The 18,386-nt window shown below is 53.4% G+C and overlaps 1 protein-coding gene and 1 long non-coding RNA gene across 3 annotated transcripts; one reads left to right on the top strand and one right to left on the bottom strand.

Moving 5' to 3' along the window:
- Positions 1-4,406: 4,406 nt before the first annotated feature.
- Positions 4,407-18,386, bottom strand: ISG20 (interferon stimulated exonuclease gene 20). 2 transcript variants are annotated; one of them, XM_082386851.1, is made up of 4 exons: positions 17,523-18,386; positions 16,976-17,227; positions 6,177-6,377; positions 4,407-4,623 (listed from the first exon to the last, which is right to left on the bottom strand). In XM_082386851.1, exons 2-4 carry the CDS (start codon positions 17,201-17,203, stop codon positions 4,537-4,539), a joined length of 516 nt encoding a protein of 171 aa, XP_082242977.1. In that variant the 5' UTR covers positions 17,204-17,227; positions 17,523-18,386; the 3' UTR covers positions 4,407-4,536. The 2 variants fall into 2 exon arrangements, with proteins under 2 accessions (XP_082242977.1, XP_082242978.1); XM_082386852.1 differs by lacking the exon at positions 17,523-18,386 and adding an exon at positions 17,344-17,422.
- Positions 6,386-12,743, top strand: LOC309626293. The gene is made up of 2 exons (XR_014243084.1): positions 6,386-9,140; positions 10,850-12,743. It is a non-coding gene; the product is annotated as an uncharacterized lncRNA (long non-coding RNA).

The following is an 18,386-nucleotide window of genomic DNA, read 5'->3' as shown; positions in this document are numbered from 1 at the left end:
TGTCAGGGGCAGGGCGATTCAAGAGATGGGATTGGACATGGTGAGTGTGAGGTGTCCTGAGACATCCAGGGGGAGAGATCAGGAGGCAGTTGGATATGACTCTGGATCTCAATAGAGATCAGCTCTGGAGGCAGGAATTGGGGAGTTGTCACTATACAGCCTAATCACTTCATTCAGAACCTTCTTAAATGTCACATCCATAGAGCAGCCTGCCCTGCTCACCCACCTAAAATAGCAGCCTTGCCCTCCACTAGATTTCAATAATGCTCTTCTCATCTGTCATACTTTTTCATAGCATTTGTCATCCACTGACCTGATATTATATATGGATATGCATATTCTCCATCACCTGTACTAGAGTGTAAGCTCCATGAGGGCAGAACTATTGGTTCTGTTCTGCTCTCTGTCCAGTGCTTAGAACAGTGCCTGGCACACACTCGGGGCACAATAACATTTGTCGACTGAGTGGACTCTTAAAGCCACTGGACTGGACGAGGACAAGAAGGCACACAAAGAAGAGGTGGCCTGGGCCCAAGTCCTGAGGACCTGAGACACTCAGACGATGGGAGAGGAGGAGGAGGAGGGGGAGAAAGACAGAGGAGAGGCTGAGCAGCAGGAGGACAATCACTCCAGAGAAGGGTTTCCTGACTCAGGTGAATGATGCTGAGAGGTCTAGTGATGAGAAGGGAAATACATCTTGAGTTGCCAGCATGGTGCTCACTGGTGACCTGGTGAGAGCGGTTTCCATGGAGAGGTGGGAACAGAAGTCAGAGCCGGGCTTAGAGCAAATGAGAGGAGGGGAAATGGAGAGAGGGGTGTGTAGATCGTGTTCAGGATGCTTGTGGAGAAAGGGTGCAAAGGACAATAGCTGGGAGGATGTAGAATCGAGGGTTTGCTTTTGTTTTGTTTTAAACTAGGAGAAGCTACAACATGTACTGCACATAGCAGATGCCAATAAATATTGGTTAAATTCCCTTTTCCAGTGTCTGGGGCTGAAAGCCAGGCTCCCTGAGTGCTGACCCTCACTCACCCACTGTCCTGGGATACTTTCCTCCCCAAGCCAGGGATGGGACTTGTGCTGCTACAGAAGGAGATTGGATATGTCAGTTCCCCTCCACGGTGAGGAATTCCCAAGCATCTTCTCCCCTAATGTGATTCCTGTCCCAGACTTAACACTTAATCTCTGTATGACTTTGGTCAAGTTACTCGACCTCCCTGTACCTCAGCTTCCTCATCATAAATGAGCAGAATAATAGCATCTTCTATACATGAGATCATACGTGTGAAGCACCTAGAACTGTGCCTGGTGTCAAGTGAGCCCTTGAAAAATGTCAGCCACTGTGTTACTTGGTCCTCATGCTGCGCTGGGCTGTGTGATGTGTGCTCACTGAGGGAAGGAGAGGAGCTCTGTCAGGTGGGGCAGCTTAAGGAGGAAAGGATGTTTAGGTCAGACACGAGACCTCTTATTCCAGTGCCGGGTAAGAATGGATTCATCCCTCCGTCCTTCCTTCCTTCCATCACTCCATCCATCTCCTCACTCCCTGGCAGAGCACCAGGGCCTGTGGCAAGTTCTGGGAATAATGAGATGAGCGGTGGAGCAGCCCTGACCCCAAGGATCTCACGGGAGAGTGAGGAGGAGAGAGGGAAACCCAGACAGCACGACGCCAGGTGTGTGGGGACCCAGGTAGGTCAGGAGTCTAGAGGGACAGCAGGAGCAGCTGTTTTATTAGGATCAGTGGTGATGCTGCTGTTTGTGGGCCCCCACCACCCCCAGCCCCGGGCTGGACACCCTGCCTATGGGATCTCAGTCCCCTTCTCAGCCCCTTTGATGGCCGGGGACCCTGAGCTCACAGAGGGAGACACTCAAGCCAGGTCGGCTGACTGAAGCTGGGGTCTCTCTAGAGCATCAACCCATGTGCTTCCCACGTGACTGTGCTTCCCTCCACTGGGAAGCTGGCTGGGCAGGAGGCAGGGAGCCCGGGAGAGGGGCTGGGGCCACAGCACACGCTGCCCTCTGGGGACTGAGCCTCACCTCGGGGCCCACCTGGGAGGTAAGGGGGCCTCCCCAGCTTTTCTCTCCCCTGGGGGCATCCAAACCCCAGAGCCAGAAGCAAGAAGTCGGGTTAGGGATTTCCTTTGGGAAAACTTTTCCTCTGGGAATCCTGGTGCCTCTCCTTTCAAGGAAGCCTGAAGCCCTGGAAGGAACCTTGGGCTGGGAGTCAGGGAGCCTGGGGTCACCTTCCAGGCCAGGCTGTACCACTGCCCCCGGCCCCCTCTGAGCCTCAGCTCAGTGGCTGAGCGAGGGCATCTAGAGGGTCCCTGGAGCAGCCGCCTAACCATGTTAAAGACCCAGCCCCTCACACCTCCTGCCAGAGTGTCCCTCCCGCTGGTTCTGACTGCAAGGCAGCCTGGGGGCGAGACGGCCCAAGGGCTCCACCTGGTGGCCACGCACAGCCAAACACACAGCCTCACCCAGCAGCTTCCAGTGTTTATTAATTGATCTTAAGAGCAGAGGTCATGACCCTAAAACATGGGAGACAGGGCAGGAGAAAACCCAGAGAGATCAAGGTGCACCTCCCCCGCCCTTCCCAGACCAGGCTTTCAGAGTCAGTGGTGCAAATGGAAGGTACCGCCATTGTAAATCTGTCTGAGTGTAAAGCACTGGAGTTTGGGGTCGGACAGGCCTGGACTTTAATCCCTGGGGTTCTTAACCTCACCTGGAGTCCCTCACCCATGCAGTGGGCTATTTAGGGCACATCCTGCAGGACTGTGGTCCTCTGTCTGCATGAGCAGGCAGCCACGGGAGATGGCAGGGTCGAGGCTGGATCCGTGACAGGTGTCCACCTGGCGGTGCTCAGCCCTTAGGCCAGTGGCTCATCCATGGCTGCACATCACAGTCACCTGCCGCTTGGGCAGTGCTTCTCAAAGCATGGTCCCCGGACCAGCAGCAGAACATCAACAGGGAACTTGTTGGGAATGCAGATTCCTGGGTTCCACCCCAGACCTTCTGAATCAGAAATTCTGGGATGGGGCCCAGCAGCCTCCAGGTGATGCTGGTGCCCGGTCCAGTGAGAAAACATGGTGCTTAGGTACTGGGGGGCGCTGAAAAAGCTCCTCTGGTGATTCAGATGTCTTAGATTCAAAATCACCTGTGAAGGTCAAAATACTAACAGGTGCCTGCCTCACCCCCACTCCCCCACCCTAACCTCCACCCCTAGGGATTCTGGTTCAGTGGAGCCGAAGCAGGACCCAGTCAGGGATTAAAATAACAACTCTGCAGCCGATTCTACTGCACAGTCACTGCTCTGGTTTGGATCCTTCCCTCCATACCCTACTCATGCCCTTCCTTTAGAGGGCCAGGCCCTGCAGCAGAGGGCAGCAGTTCTTCTAGAACGCCGGGTTGTGTGCAGGATAGTCACCAGTTATCGAATTTGGTGGCTGCTTGAGCTATGACAGGCATGGTCCTGGACACTTTGTTACAGCCTCTCACAAGAACCCTACGAATTGTTAGAAGTTCCTGCTTTACAGATGGAGAAACTGAGGCACAGAGAGGTTAAGTAATTGGCCCTAGGTCACACAGCTACTAAATGGCAGAACCCAAATTTCAACCTAGTTCCCACAGACTCCAGAGTCCACCACCTTTGCTTCCTTATTTTACAAATGAGAAGACGGATGACTTGCTGAAGGTCACCAGGGGTGGCACCCATCACTCCTCCTGTACCTTTGCCTGGAAGCTCACCAGTGCCCTGGAACCAATTTCAAGATGGGATGAATGGACCTCTGAGTGGGTGTCACCTCCAGAAAATAATGCCACGCTCCCAGGAATAAATGCAACTGGAAAAGGGAGGTGGGGGCAGGGTTGTTGTTGGTTTTTTTTTTTAATTTTTTATCTATTTTATTTATTTATTTTTGGCTGCATTGGGTCTTCATTGCTGTGCACAGGCTTTCTCTAGTTGTGGCGAGGGGGGCTTCTCTTTGTTGAGGTGTGCGGGCTTCTCATTGCAGTGGCTCCTCTTGTTGCGGAGCATGGGCTCTAGGCGTGGGGGCTTCAGTAGTTGTGGCACGTGGGCTCAGTAGTTGTGGCTCGTGGGCTCTAGAACGCAGGCTCAGTAGTTGTAGTGCACGGGTCTGCGGCATGTGGGATTTTCCCAGACCAGGGCTCGAACCCGTGTCCCCTGCATTAGCAGGCAGATTCTCAACCACTGCGCCACCAGGGAAGCCCCGAAGCAGGGGTATTAATTAAGTCACAGGAACTTCTTCCTGGACCCACAGGATTCAAGATGTTAAGCAAATTGACACTTGTCCCTGTCCTGGCTCAAGTGTTCGTTGTCTTCTCAGTGCTGGGTGGTGTCCACAGACACCTGGCTCAGAGAGAAGAAAGAAAAAGACAAGAGGAGAATCCGAGGGAGTAGAGAAAATATAGAGCCATTTTATTGCTAAAAATGTATTTTCCAAAAGCAAGGGCATTTTTGTTTTGAAGAGACGAAGGTCTGTAGTCCTTGCGGAGGGTGCTGAATACCACCAGACGCGCAGCCCTCATAGTCCTCGAATTCTCCTGGAGATTCGGTAGAGCTCCATTGTTGCCCTGGCATCTTCCACCGAGTTGTGTCCCAACACACTGTCCTGCAGACACAGGTACAGAGTGGGGACTTGGGGTGCGGCTGAAACCAGGCGCCCATGTGACCTGGGCCTTCCCTGCTTGCACCCTGACTTACAGGGCTCAAGTGGGTCAGCGGGTGAGTCTTCCCAGGCCTCTGACACCCTGGACTCAGCAGGGGGCTGGAGCAGGCCTGGCTTCACCCATTAGCACTAGACCCAGGCATGGCCAGGCACAGAATCCAGCATCCTGAGGGCCAGGCCGTGCCCTCCAGGTGCTTACGATCCGCTGGGTGTGGGCCGGGCACTGCAGACTTGGCCTCAGACCCAGAGGGGCTGAAGCATTTCTCACAGGGAGCCCCAGGGCACCGAGGAATGTGGACACAGATGTCTCTAAGGGGCTCCTTGCTCAGCACGTGGAGAACAGGGCTCTTCAGTGAATCCACGTGCTGACACTCTGTCCTCGGTCCCTGGTGCCACAAGCCCAACAGAGGGGCCCAACGTCAGGCCCATCCCCTGTCTCCTACACATTCCTGCTCCCCAGCCAAGCCACCCCCAACTCCTCAGGCTGGGGCTCGGGCTCTCCCCTCCCCGGCGCCCCCTCTCTTGCCTCCTCCACTAAGACGGCCCCGTCACACTCCACTCAGACCTGGTGTCCTGCCTGCCCCCCGTCCTCTGTCCCTGCTCCAGGACACCTGCCCTCCCCTCTGTGGACATGCCCCACAGATGTGCTGATGCTCAGGTCTCGGGCCACCCTCCGTTCAACCACGAGTTTCTCAAGGATGGGCCGGGCCTTGCTCACCCGGGTGCTCAGCCTCTGGTCCAGCCTGGCCCAGAGCAGGTGCTTCATAAACATCGGCGGAGCTGGAAGGGCCCACGTGTGGCCGCAGCTCCTAGTGTCTACCCCACCTCCCTGGGCCCTTCCACCCCGGTGAGCTCCCAGCCCCCAGCACACACCTGCTTGCCGGCTCCTGGAGACTGCTTTGCCTGGGGGTTTGAGCTCAGGGTCCCTCTCTCACTTTTTGGAATCCCCCTCATCGGATATCTGCCGCTTTCCTATCTGGGGGGCAATTCCAGAGGCTTCTGCCTGGGGCTCTGGGGGGGCCTGCTCTGTCTGTGGCTGCAAGTGCTGAGGAATTAGGGCTCCGGGGGAGCAGCATCAGTTCCTGCCGAAAGGGAGGTGTGTGTAAATAGTGCGGCTCCCTGGATACATCTGCGCTCTGTGCTCTACACCATTTCGCAGAGTTGGGCAGGGGGATTAAGCTTCAGTTACCCACAGGGAAACTGGCATGATTTTGAAAACACACAAAAACGCCTCGATTGGGTGCCTTCCCTTCCCTGCCGCTCATCCTCACTCTAGCAGGGCTTCCTGGGTCAGCTCCCAGATAAACGCCCTGCCCTCCTGGAGAAACCCCGCCCCTCTCACAGCACACAGCCTCTCAGGACTAAGGGGAGGCTGAGCATCTTTGGGGCCAAATATTTGCTCCGGAGCTACTGGGAGACTTTACAGTCCTAGCGGGAAGGGCCAGGCCCCCAGAGCCGGCAGTCCGGCCCCAGCCTGGGAAGGGGGTGGTTCTCACCTGGATGCGCCGCCCAAGGAGGCGCTGGCTCAGCAGGCGGAGGGAGACGCGCCGGCAGTACAGCACGCCGGCCTCGCGCCAAAGAAGCTTGTCCGCGACCGTGTCGTAGATGGCGTAGTTGCCCATGTTCTCCTTCAGCGCCTTGAAGTCGTGCTTCAGGTCATGACCCACCACCAGCTTGCCTTTCAGGAGCTGCAGGATCTGGCCAGGAAGACACGCACCCTAAACGTCACCCAGGGTACTTCGGATGGGTCTGGGGCAACTTGGTGACATCATGTGGCGGGGGGTGGTGCTAGCCTGAGCTGTGTGACTATGAGCAAAGTCCTCCTGGACTTGCTGTGTGACTATGAACAAATCACCATCCCTCTCTGGGCTTGGAACGTATATATCATCGATAAAATGAGGAGACTGGACCAGACCCCTTCACCCTCAACAGTTCAGCGCTGCCGGAAGGCCCATCCCAACTCCTTCCGTGGTTTCTGTGTGATAGCAATGGCCATGGTCCCATGAGCCAGGCACTCGTTGTGCATCACATACATTATGTCGTTTAATCCTTTTAACAACCCTCCTGTGGCAGGCGGGTTGACCTCCCAGAGATGCCCACTCCCTAATCCCCAGGCCCTGTGAACATGTTACACGGCAAGGGAAAATTAAAGTTGCAGATGGACTTGAGGTTGCTAATCAAATGGCCTTAAAATAGGGAGAGTTTCTGGATGATCCGAGTGGGCCCAGCATAATCCCAAGGTCCTTATATGTGGAGGTCAGAGAGATCTGCCATGTGAACTTGCCAGGCTGCCTCTGGCTGTGGAGGTGGAGGAAGAGGCTGAGAGTTAGGAACAGGGGCAGCCATAGAAGCAGGAAAGGGCAAGGAAACAGATCCCCGTCCAAAGGCTCCAGAAATGAACACGGCCCTACTGACACCTTGATCTCAGCCCAGTGAGACCCACATCAGACTTCTGAACCACAGAAGTGTAAGACAATAAATTTTCGTTCTTTTAAACCACCAAGTCTACGGTTTTGTTATAGCAGCCATAGAAAAGCCATACAGCTATGAGGGAGGGTTGTGTTTAACTGAATTTTGCAGTTGAAAAAACTAAAGTGCTAAGAAGTGGAGTAATTTACTCAAGGTGACTCTGATGAATTTAAAATATTTGCAGATTACTTGACACTCCTCACAGAAAAGATGGAGTCTAATTCCCTTCACCTTGAATATGGGCCGGGCTGTGTGACTTCTGATCTCTCTATGGGGCCAGTGTCCCGGGAGCCCTGAGTTACCCTGAAGCCACCATGCTGGGGAGACCACCCTGAGGCAGGGAGCTGTGCCCAAGGAGCCCCAGCACCAGCCACGGCACAGGTGGGTGAGCGAACCATCCTGTGATTCTAATCCCGGGCCTGCCGGGTGCCTCAGCCAACCAGCTGTCCCCTTCTGCCGAGCCCTGCCCAGATTGCAGATGCCTGAGCGACATAAATATTGACACTGTTTGGAGCACTACGTTTTGGGGTGACGTGCTAAGCGTCACTAGATAACTGGGACAAGTCACACGGCTAGTTCGTGGCAGGGCCAGCCCTCAAAGCCTGCTTATCACCACCACGTTATGCTGAAAGACCTGCCTGCTCCAGGCCTCCGCCAGCCCAGCGGCCAAACTGCAGAGGGCAACCCTCAGGGTGCCCCAGTCCTGTGCCCTGCACGTATGCCCAGGCCTCCATTCTCACCTCCTCTCCCACGGTGGCCCTATGGAGAGCCGCAATCACTGGCCACACAGGCGGGTCACCTTTCCTTCCCTTGGCTGCCACTGGGGAGGACGGAAGGGGGACCTTGGGGCGAGCTGTACCAGGTGCCAGCTGAAGGGCAGCTCATGGCCATCTCAGGCCCAACTAGGACAGCTCTCCGGCAGCCTTCATCTCTTCCTCTGTGCCCCAGGAAGGAGCCCTCTGGATGGCTAACACCGTCCCGTGTCCTGCTTCTGCTTCCAGTGGCTTCCCCAGACATCCCATGGGGCGTTTGACTTGCTCCCCCTTGTGGCCACGCTGCAGAAAGAAGCTAAGGCTCCAAGAAGTGAGGTGACCTGTCCACGGTCACAGCACTGGAGGCAGAGTCGGTCCATCCACCGTCAACACATAATGTCACCAGCCTGCCCCACCGGTACCGTGGTTTTGTTGGGGTCCTCCTCCGGACAGACCCTCGCCCAACCTAGGGACTGGGGAAAGCACTCAAAGAATAAAGCTGGGCCACTCCTGAGGGACACCAGTTCTTGTCACACTTGGGCTGAGGAATCGCCTGGTGAATCTCACCAAAATCTGGATTCGGATGTGGGATTCTGCATTTCTAACAGGTGGTTCTGATGCCGCTGGTCTGTGGGTCACCCTGAGTAGTAAGGGCGCACGACCTCAGAGCAGCGGCTCGAGGGGGATCCTACGTGTGGAGGAAAGGGCTTGGGCAGCACGCAGGGGAGGGGTAGAGGCCCAGGGCCGGTGGCTGTGGCTGTGCTGGGCAGCTGTGGTCACACGCCTTTCCTTGCTGACATCCTTTATGTTTCTGAACAATGGGGCCTGTTTTCCTGTCTATGAGCTGACTCAGGCCCAGTTCACACAAAGCTCTGAGGGGACTGTGCCACCCCAGAGTCAGCCACAGCAGCCGGTCCCAGGCGGAAGAGGGCCGAGTCATTGTGAGGTAGATTCCTGGGAAATTCATCACTTCTCGAGCCCCAGGGTCCCGGTGGTGGCGGGGGGAGAGGGGTACATTCAGGACCATGAGGCTTATCATGAGACAAATAAAATAAGAGGTAGACAAGCAGAAGGAAGGAAGAAGTAGGGAAAGGAGGAGAACAGTCTGTTTAGCAGAGAGATGCCAACTCTTCAGGACAAAGATGCTGGGCACCGGGCAGGGAAAGGCTGCTGGGACTCGCTATGTGGCCTCAGGGAGGTCGAAGACGGTCTCTGGGCTTCAGTTTCCCCATTTGTAAGGTGAGGGCCTGGAGAGGTGAGTCTCCATGGACTTTCTGTGGCAGGGCTGGGAGGGAAACCCAGGGTGGTGTGGAGGTGCCAGCTGGATGGGCCTCAGGGCTGTGTGACCTGCTGGCTTCGGACCTGCCCTGAATCAGTGTCATGAGGCAGGTGTGCCAAACACAGGGGAGGGAGGCTCAAATTCCTGGAAAGAACTGGAGTGGTTGGGGGAAAGGGACATTCATCGATCTGTTCTCATTGCTTGGCACTGGGCCAGGTACTTTCCTCACCTCATCATGGGGCCTCTCAACAAGAATATTCTTAGTGTCATTTTATAGTGAAGGGGGTTGTGGATCAGAGAGGGTAAGAGGCTTGCACAGGTCACACAGCTGGTGAGTTGATTGCTGAGATGCGGTGTCCGGATCTGCCTGACCCTGTCCCTATTATCACAGTTGTTGTTATTACTACCTACTGAGAACCTAGGGATTATATTAGCATTATTAATTTCAGGGTGGAAATTAATAATTTCTACTGCTGGGCCCATGACGGCACTCACTGAAGATTTCTTGAATCAGGAATATGGCCCCTGTGAGGCGGGGATTGTCATGCCATCTTACCAACAGGGAAAGGGGGGTGCCAGTGGTGTGTACCCATGTCACACGCAGAGGAGTGACAGGCCCTGGTGTCTGCCCGAATTCTCTTTCCACTGTGTTTTCCATCTAGTCCAAGTATTTCCCAGGCCTGATCAAAAAAATCACCCGAGACCCTTGTTAGAAATCCAGAGGGCAGGGCGCTACTCCAGACCTGCGGAATCAACATCGCCAGGGGAGGGGCATTAGCAAATGTTCCAGGGTATTCTTCCCATCTGCCAAGTTTGGAAATCCCGGCACCGATGCCTGTACAGCCCCTTAGAGCCCGCTGCTCCCATCATGCATCTATTCTTCCATCTGTCCGTTCATTCATTCCTGGCTGCCAGGAGACATGATTATAAGGGACTCTGAAGAATGTTGCCCTTGTGGAGGCCCAGGTCCCCTACTGTCACCTTCAGGAGTGGCCCTGGTCCCCCTCTTTCCTTCTGTCCCCTGCCAAGCTCTCTGGGTGCCCCTGCCCCCAGCTTCTGTCTGCTTACCCGGGGTAAACCTGGATGACAAAGTCGTCCTCCTCCATCTGGCTGAGCCCCAGAGAGACCTGCCAGGTGGCGGGGCCCCGACAGGGCACTTCAACCCAGGCAAGGGCTACAGCGCTTGGTACAGCTGAAACCAGTCCCTGTTCACAAGCTACTGTGGCTTCCTTTCTGTTTCCCACCTAAACCACAATGCCACACAAGATTTAGTTTCTTTATTTGCAAACTAAGAGTGTCATTATCATTCCCCAATCCCCGTCATGGGGTGGATGCTTCTCAGTATACCAGGTTAACATTAGAAGAGCATTTACTTACAAAAATGAGTTACAGTCTATGGACAATTACCGTTAGATTAAAAAATGAATTAAAAGAGCATTGACTTCTCAGCTGAGAGCCCTGCATCTGAGCACTGAGTTGTAGCCCAGCTTGCTGTGTGTCCTTAGCAAGTCACTGCCCCTCTCTGGACCTTGGTCTCCTCGCCGGTTCCTTCCTGTGCTGACAGTCTGATTTGTGGGGCTCTCTGTAGAACAGGGTTCTCAGCCTTGGAACTACTAACATTTGGGGCCAGATACTCCTTTGGTGTGAGTGTGTGTCCTGTGCATTGTAGGATGTTCCGCACCATCCCTGGCCTCAAGCCACTGGATGTCAGTAGCAGCCTTCCGCACCTCACTTGTGACAATCAGAAATGCCTCCACTACTGAGCCTGCGCGTCCAGAGCCTGTGCTCCGCAACAAGAGAGGCCGCGATAGTGAGAGGCCCGCGCACCGCGATGAAGAGTGGCCCCCGCTCGCCGCAACTAGAGAAAGCCCTCGCACAGAAACGAAGACCCAACACAGCCATAAATAAATAAATAAATAAATAAATAAATTTTTTAAAAAAGAAATGCCTCCAAATCCTCTTGCACTGTTGGTGGGAATGTAAATTGATACAGCCACTATGGAGAACAGTATGGAGGTTCCTTAAAAAAATAAAAATAGAACTACCATACGACCCAGCAATCCCACTACTGGGCATATACCCTGAGAAAACCGTAATTCAAAAAGAGTCATGTACCACAATGTTCATTGCAGCTCTATTTACAATAGCCAGGACATGGAAGCAAACTAAGTGTCCATCAATAGATGAATGGATAAAGAAGATGTGGCACCTATATACAATGGAATATTACTCAGCCATAAAAAGGAACGAAACTGAGTTATTTGTAGTGAGGTGGATGGACCTAGAGACTGTCATACAGAGTGGAGTAAGTCAGAAAGAGAAAAACAAATACCGTATGCTAACACATATACATGGAATCTAAAAAAAAAAAAAGAAAGAAAAAAAATGGTCAGAAGAACCTAGGGGCAAGACGGGAATAAAGATGCAGACCTACTAGAGAATGGACTTGAGGATACAGGGAGGGGGAAGGGTAAGCTGGGACAAAGTGAGACAGTGGCATGGACATATATACACTACAAAACATAAAATAGATAGCTAGTGAGAAGCAGCCGCATAGCACAGGGAGATCAGCTCAGTGCTTTGTGACCACCTAGAGGGGTGGGATAGGGAGGGTGGGAGGGAGGGAGATGCAAGAGGGAGGAGATATGGGGACATATGTATATGTATAACTGATTCACTTTGTTATAAAGCAGAAACTAACACACCATTGCAAAGCAATTATACTCCAATAAAGATGTTTAAAAAATAAATATAAAATAAAATAAAATAAAAATATCTGATCTTACTGTAAAAAAAAAAAAAAAAAAAAAAAGAAAAAAAGAAATGCCTCCAGATATTGCTAAATGCCTCCAGATATCGCCTCCAGATTTGCCCTTGGGGGCAAAATCACAGTGCACTGAGAACCACCGTGCTGGATGACAGTGAGACCAATAGGCGTCAGAAGATAACAAGGCAGTTACCTTGCATTATAAAAGCAATGTCATCCCATTACAAAAAATAAAAAACAGAAAAGGGGGTGAGGGGAGCCCCCTCAAAATCCTAGTGCCTCGTGGCTGCATGGGCCCTGGGTGGACTGGGGCGCTCCGTGGCTCCCTGGAGCCGGCCTGGCTTCTATGGCCTGGTCTATGGCTCACTGCTAGCCGGGCCCACTTGCAGGAAGAGACAGGCTGGCGAGCCACCTTTGAAAAAGGCCTGCAAGAAACCAATGCCCGGTGAGCTGGTGGCTCGGCTGAGAGGTGTCACCTGCCTTGTGGGGTCTGATAAATGGCTAACAGGCTTCTGCCCTTTGGGGGCTCCCCAGCACAGCTTGGGATCTGTGAGCCTGGTCTTTGGGATTGAAATACTGTGGGTGATGAGTGAGGTCAAGGTGCCTCAGTGTCCTTGTTTGTGAACACAGATGATGGCGGTTGCCTCATAACCACAGCTTCACTCCCACGCTGCGCCGACACTACCTGTTCGTACATCAAGCACTTAGCATTCACAGCACGCATTTACACGCTGTGATCACAGGATCAGAACATCACAAAGCAAGCCCTCGGGCCAGAAGTTGAGTCTCTGCTCCACCCCTTTCTTGGACAGTTTGCTCAGCCTTGTGCCTAAGTTTGCTCATCTGCGAAATGGGGTGATGATACTAGTTAACTACCTCCCAGGGTTGTGGTGGGGTGTAAAGGTAGTGGGGTATGAAAAGTGCTTAGAGCAGGGCCTGGACGTGAGGCTGGATACACCTGTGCTGCTTCATCACCCCTGTGTTACAGAGGATCCTACTGAGGGCCACCGAGAGGTTTAGCAACAAGCCGGAGGACACAGGGCAATCAGGTGGCAGAGCTGGGATTGATCCCACATCCAGCCAAGTCTAAAGACAGTGTGCTAAAAGTCCACATGCTCCAACTAAAGATCCCGCACGCCGCAACGAAGATCCAGCGCAGCCAAAATAAATAATAAATAATAAAATAAATAAATAAATATTTTTAAAAAATAAATCAAGACAGTGCTTGCTCCCTGCCCCCTGGGCTGTATGTGTATTACTGTATCTTGACAGCAAAGGCCAACACGAAGGCAGAGGCAATTCTCTTCCACGCAGCTGCCAGAACTCCTATATTGTGAAAATCAATTCAACTCCAATCCCACCAACATTCTCAGGGCACCTTCTATGTTCAAAGCACAGTATCCAACCTGGGGCAGATAAAGTACATGGCAGGAGCTGTGGAGCTAGACAGACCCGTGCGTGTGGCTAGGCAAGCTCTCAAGTGTGTGGGCTATGGGAATTCCCTGGCGGTCCAGTGGTTAGGACTCAGTGCTTCCACTGCAGGGGGCACGGGTTCTATCCCTGGCTGGGGAACTAAGATCCCGAAAGCCATGCGGTGCGGCCAAAGAAAGAAAGGAAGTGTGTGGGCTATAGCAAGGAGGGTGAGACCCCCAGGGGGGTAGAGTTGGGGGTGGGGAGGGTGAGGGGGTCGGGCAGGGCATCACACAGGACTCCTCTGGCCTGGGCCTGCCAGAATGGCAGTATTTCTAGGGAAAGGGATGGGGGATGGGAGAGAGTAGGGTTGGGTCTGAAGCACAGCTGAGCTGAGAGAGAAGGCAGAAAAGGTAGGTAGGTGGTATTTAGAGGACCATGGACGTTGGGTTGCCGGACCTTAGGCAATGGGAGCCTTGGAGGTATTTGAACCAGGGGGTGGGGATGGGAGCGGGGGCTATGATCTGAGCCAGGCCTGGGGAAGTGTCTCTGGCAGCAGGGTAGAAGACATGGGCAGGGAGCATACATTGTGCAGCAGGCAGAAAACGAGGGCCAGAATCTAAGACCGAGGTTCTCAAGGGAAGTTGGAGAGGGGACGGGATGTAAAATTTGACTTTCTGCCTTGTTCTCTCCACAGGCACATTGATGACCATCAGCCATGAAGCGGGCACTGTGCTTAGGGATACAGACCACATCACTACACCCAACCTACACAAGGCCAGGAAGGAGGCATTAGTACTCCCCCTTCACTGATGAGAAAACTCAGGCTCAGAAAGTTTCAGTAACTTGCCAAAGGTCGCACAAACCAGTAAGTGATCGAGCAGGAAATGTGAACGGCAGGTGTGGTTCCAAAGAGCTGCCTGGTCTTTAGATCCCCGCCTCCCTCCTCGAACGGCTGTTAAGTGCCTACTCCAGACGGCACTCCATGTTACACACTGGAAGGGCCCGGCATAATCTCCAACTGAGAAACAAAAGCATTTTGGCACCACGTCTGGATGAGGACCGAGGTGTCCTGACTCCCAGGCCAGTGCTGGAGGGTGTCCAGGGAATTGCATTTCTCTTCTGCCCTTTCTGCTGCTGGGATGGGGAGGGAGGCTGGGGAGGAGGAGAAGGGATGGGGCCAAGCCGCCCACCTGACTGCTCAGTGGGGATCTGAGTGTGGGCAGCTCCATGTAGTATCCCTAGGTCTCCCATCGGCACCTAACCACCCCACCTTTCTTCGTGTTGCCCTCCCCTTCTTGGTGACTCACCTTTGTCCTCCTCTGTCCTAACGTTTCCTTCTTTCCGATCCTCTGGATGCTACTGATGACTAAGTCACTGCTCCCTGGGGTCTCTGACTCTTCTCTCTGCTGCCATCTCTTTCCTCACTCCCATCCATCTCCCCAGCAGCCCCGTTCAGGTCTTCTTGACAGCGGTTTTGATCCTGCCATGCTCTTACTCAAGAATCTCAGTGGCTCTCTATGGCCCGCTGAGTTGCATACACAGAATCCTCCCTCCCCTTTGGCAAATAGCACCAGCCTCATGGAGCCTTTCCAGGACCACCATGATGTACTCTGCCCCCTCCTCAGGGCTCCTTAGTACCCTCTTAGTACCTCTAGAACAGTGCTGTCCAATAGAAAGAAACATAACGTGAGCCACATAGGTAATTTTAAATCATCACCGGCCATATTTTAAAAGGTAAAGAGAAATAGGTGAAATTAGTTTTAATGTTTTATTTAACCTAATATATAAAAATACTACCATTCTACATATAATCTATATTTTAAAATTATCGAAGTACTTTATGGTTCTTTTTTCAATCAAGTCTTTGAAATCCAGTGCATATTTTACACTTACAGCACATCTCAATTCAGACAGACCAGCCACTTTTCAGGTGCTCACCTGTCACCCCTAACTGGTGGGACCCTACTGGACACACAGCTCTAGAGGTTTCGAGCCTTCCACATTCTAGTTATCTGAACTTGTGCGAGTTGCTTAGTGTTATGGGTTGAATTGCGTTCTCCCTCAAATTCATTTGTTTAAATCCTAACCCCAGCCACCTCAAAATGTGACTTATTTGGAAATAGGGTCATTGCAGACGTTATTGTTAGGATGTCATAATGGAATAGGTTGAGTCCCTAACGAATACAACCAATGTCCTTATAAAAAGGGGCAATTTGTGAGACACGCACACAGGGAGAATGCCATGTGAATATGAAGGCGAAGATTGGGGTGACATTTCTCCAAGCCAAGGAACATCAAAGATGGCCAGCAAATTGTCAGAAGCTAAGAGAGAGACACAGAACAGGTTTTCCCTTGCAGCCTTCAGAAGGAACCAGCCCTGCTGACACCTTGATCTGGGACTTCTAGAACTAGTCTCTAGAACTGTGAGAGAAGACATTTCTGTTGTTTAAGCCACCCACTTTGTGGTACTTTGTTTCAGCAGCCCTACCAAATCACTATTTAGTTCAAGAGAGCCTCAGTTTCCTCATCTGTAATATGGGGACACACAATGTCTGTTCCTCACAATAATCCTGTGAGATTGCTGCTGTCATCACCCCCATTTTCTTTTCCAGATGGGGAAATGGGGTACAGAGAGGGTGAGGAACTTGCTCAAGGTAACTTAGCAGGTAAGGAACAAAGCCAGGAATCAAACCTGGCCCTCTTAGCTCTGAGCTAACAGCTCCTGAAGACACTTTTGGCAGACTGTTTTGTGAGGCATGAATGAGCTCCTGGATGGAGCTCAGGAGAGCATCCAGTGAGTAACCAGTGCTCAGAAAACAGGGGCTATTGTTGTGGGCTTATCTCCGGCACCTGGAGCCTGGCACATGCGCAGTATGTGGGATTGAGGTGAACCTCAGTTCTTTGTGTTCTTCATGAACTTCCCCAATGTGAGTTCACCTTCCCAGAAATGACTAACCCTGGTGCCACTTCTAGAGTGGTTGAGTTTCCTTTTCTTCTAGTGATTCAGAGAAACAGAAAGTAGACTGGAGATGTCACAACAAGTTGAAGGGCAAGAGAATGGGAGACTTTGGTGTGTCACACCCATCACTATGAGTGGATGGCCTGCGGTGGGTCTGGGAGCAAGCTCTCCCTGAGCTCAGTGGGCTCTGGCTGGCCTGTCCTTCAGGACCAGGAGGGCGCCCTGCCAAGCGCCCAGCCAGTGAGGGCCTCCACCCAGGACCCATCCCCCATTTCCCCCACAGGGCTCCCCAGAGGCAGCCGGTATAGAGGAAAGAAGGAGGAATCTAGCTCCCAAATCAGTGTGCAGGGAACAGCAGGCAGGACTCAGCTTCCCCATTGTAAGACCAGCAAGGTGGACCAGATGACCCGAAGGCTGCTCCCAGATACGAGTCTAAGGTTGTCTGATGGCAGGAAGCCTCCTCAGGGATGTGATGGACACACCAACGGGTTTCTCATGCCCTGGTGCTCCCCACTCACGGGTGCCAGGGAATCTGACATGGCTGGGGTCACAGGTCACAGCTCCAGCAACCAGGGGAGGTGCCGGGGAAGTGTGTATGTGTGTGTGTGGGGGAGTATATGTGTGTTGGCCTGGCTGGCATATGGCCCTTCTCTTACCTCCAGCCTGGCCACGGCAAACGGGGTGGCCTCCTCCATGTTCTGAGCCGTGATCCCGCTGACGGGGGTTCTGTAGTCGGTGATCTCGCCCTCGGGCCGGATGAACTTGTCGTAGAGCACGTTGCCGTGGTAGTCCACGAGGCTGCAGCGAGCCAAGCCGCTCTCCTTGAAGGGCCCCAGCCCCACCATCTCGCAGTCCATGGCCACCACATGCATGCCTCTTGCCATGTTCCACCGGGACCCTCAGATGCGCTGGAGAGGGGGCGGCAGGAGGGGCATCACATGAGGGCCAGCTGAGACCCCAGGCGTCCTCAGCCACCTCCCAGCCAGCCTACACCCTCTGCCCTGCCCTTTGTCACAAACACCACCTGGCACAGAAGGAAGTTGGCCTCTTGCCACCCCAACTGGCTTCTTCAGCCGGCGGTCCCAGGGCCTCTCTCTGGTCCTGCCCGGCAGCCTCAGGACCAGGATGCCCCCTCCCAGCCCCTCCCCTGGCTGCTACCCCAGAGAAATGCCTTGAACCCACCATCCTGTCTCCCACTCTCACCTGCCTGCCTCTCTGGTGCCCCTTCTCAGCTACTGCAGTTGCTCTTAGCAGTGACTCATCTCTGACTTCAAGCCGGGAATCCTCACCCTGTTTCAGTTTCTGGTTTGCTATCAAGTGAAATCAGGGGCGGGAGGCCGGGCACATGGGCTGGGCTGCCGGAAGGTGGGGAGCTCGGTGTCCTGAGCCAGAATTGATGAAGCTGGCCGGCTCCGTGTCTGGGTGTCCCACCTTTGCCCCTGCCCTCCACCCAATCGCTCAAGCCCTCCCCCTCCTCGGATGACGCAGCTGATGTGGATGGAGTGGATTGCAACATCTGTCTTTCATTTCTCATCCTCTGGCCAGGGAATAAACATCCCCAGGACTGGAGCCCAGGGAATGTCCCACAACTTCCGGGGGGCCGCCACCAATCTGAAAACTCTGTGAGGTCTTTTTTTTTTTAATATTTATTTATTTGGCTGCACCAGGTCTTTGTTGTGGCATGCGGGATCTTCGTTGCGGTATGCAGGCTCTTAGTTGTGGCATGCAGGATCTAGTTCCCTGACCAGGGATCGAACCCGGGCCCCCTGCATTGGGCGTGTGGAGTCTTAACCAATGGACCACCAGGGAAGTCCCTCTGTGAGGTCTTTTATGGGGGCAGGGAGAGCTGGCTCTTGGGACACTGAGGTTATTGATTGGGAAGGGCAGGAGAAGGTTGGGGTGCAAGGGGGGCTATCCCCCACTGCCGACCCAGTAAAGCCCTACGGCCTCTATTGGCTCAGGGATGCCTCAGAAAGAGTCATTTGTCTGCCCTCGACGTGCTCTGCCTCCAGCTGGACTGACACTGTTTGAGGACAAGGAGAAGCAGGCCTGGAGGGAGCCCCACCA

Source organism: Balaenoptera borealis (assembly GCF_965194805.1).
Source record: "Balaenoptera borealis genome assembly, chromosome: 3".
NCBI lineage: Eukaryota > Metazoa > Chordata > Mammalia > Artiodactyla > Balaenopteridae > Balaenoptera > Balaenoptera borealis.
The sequence above is the reverse complement of the archived record's forward strand: the minus strand, read 5'-3'. Positions and strand labels throughout refer to the sequence as shown.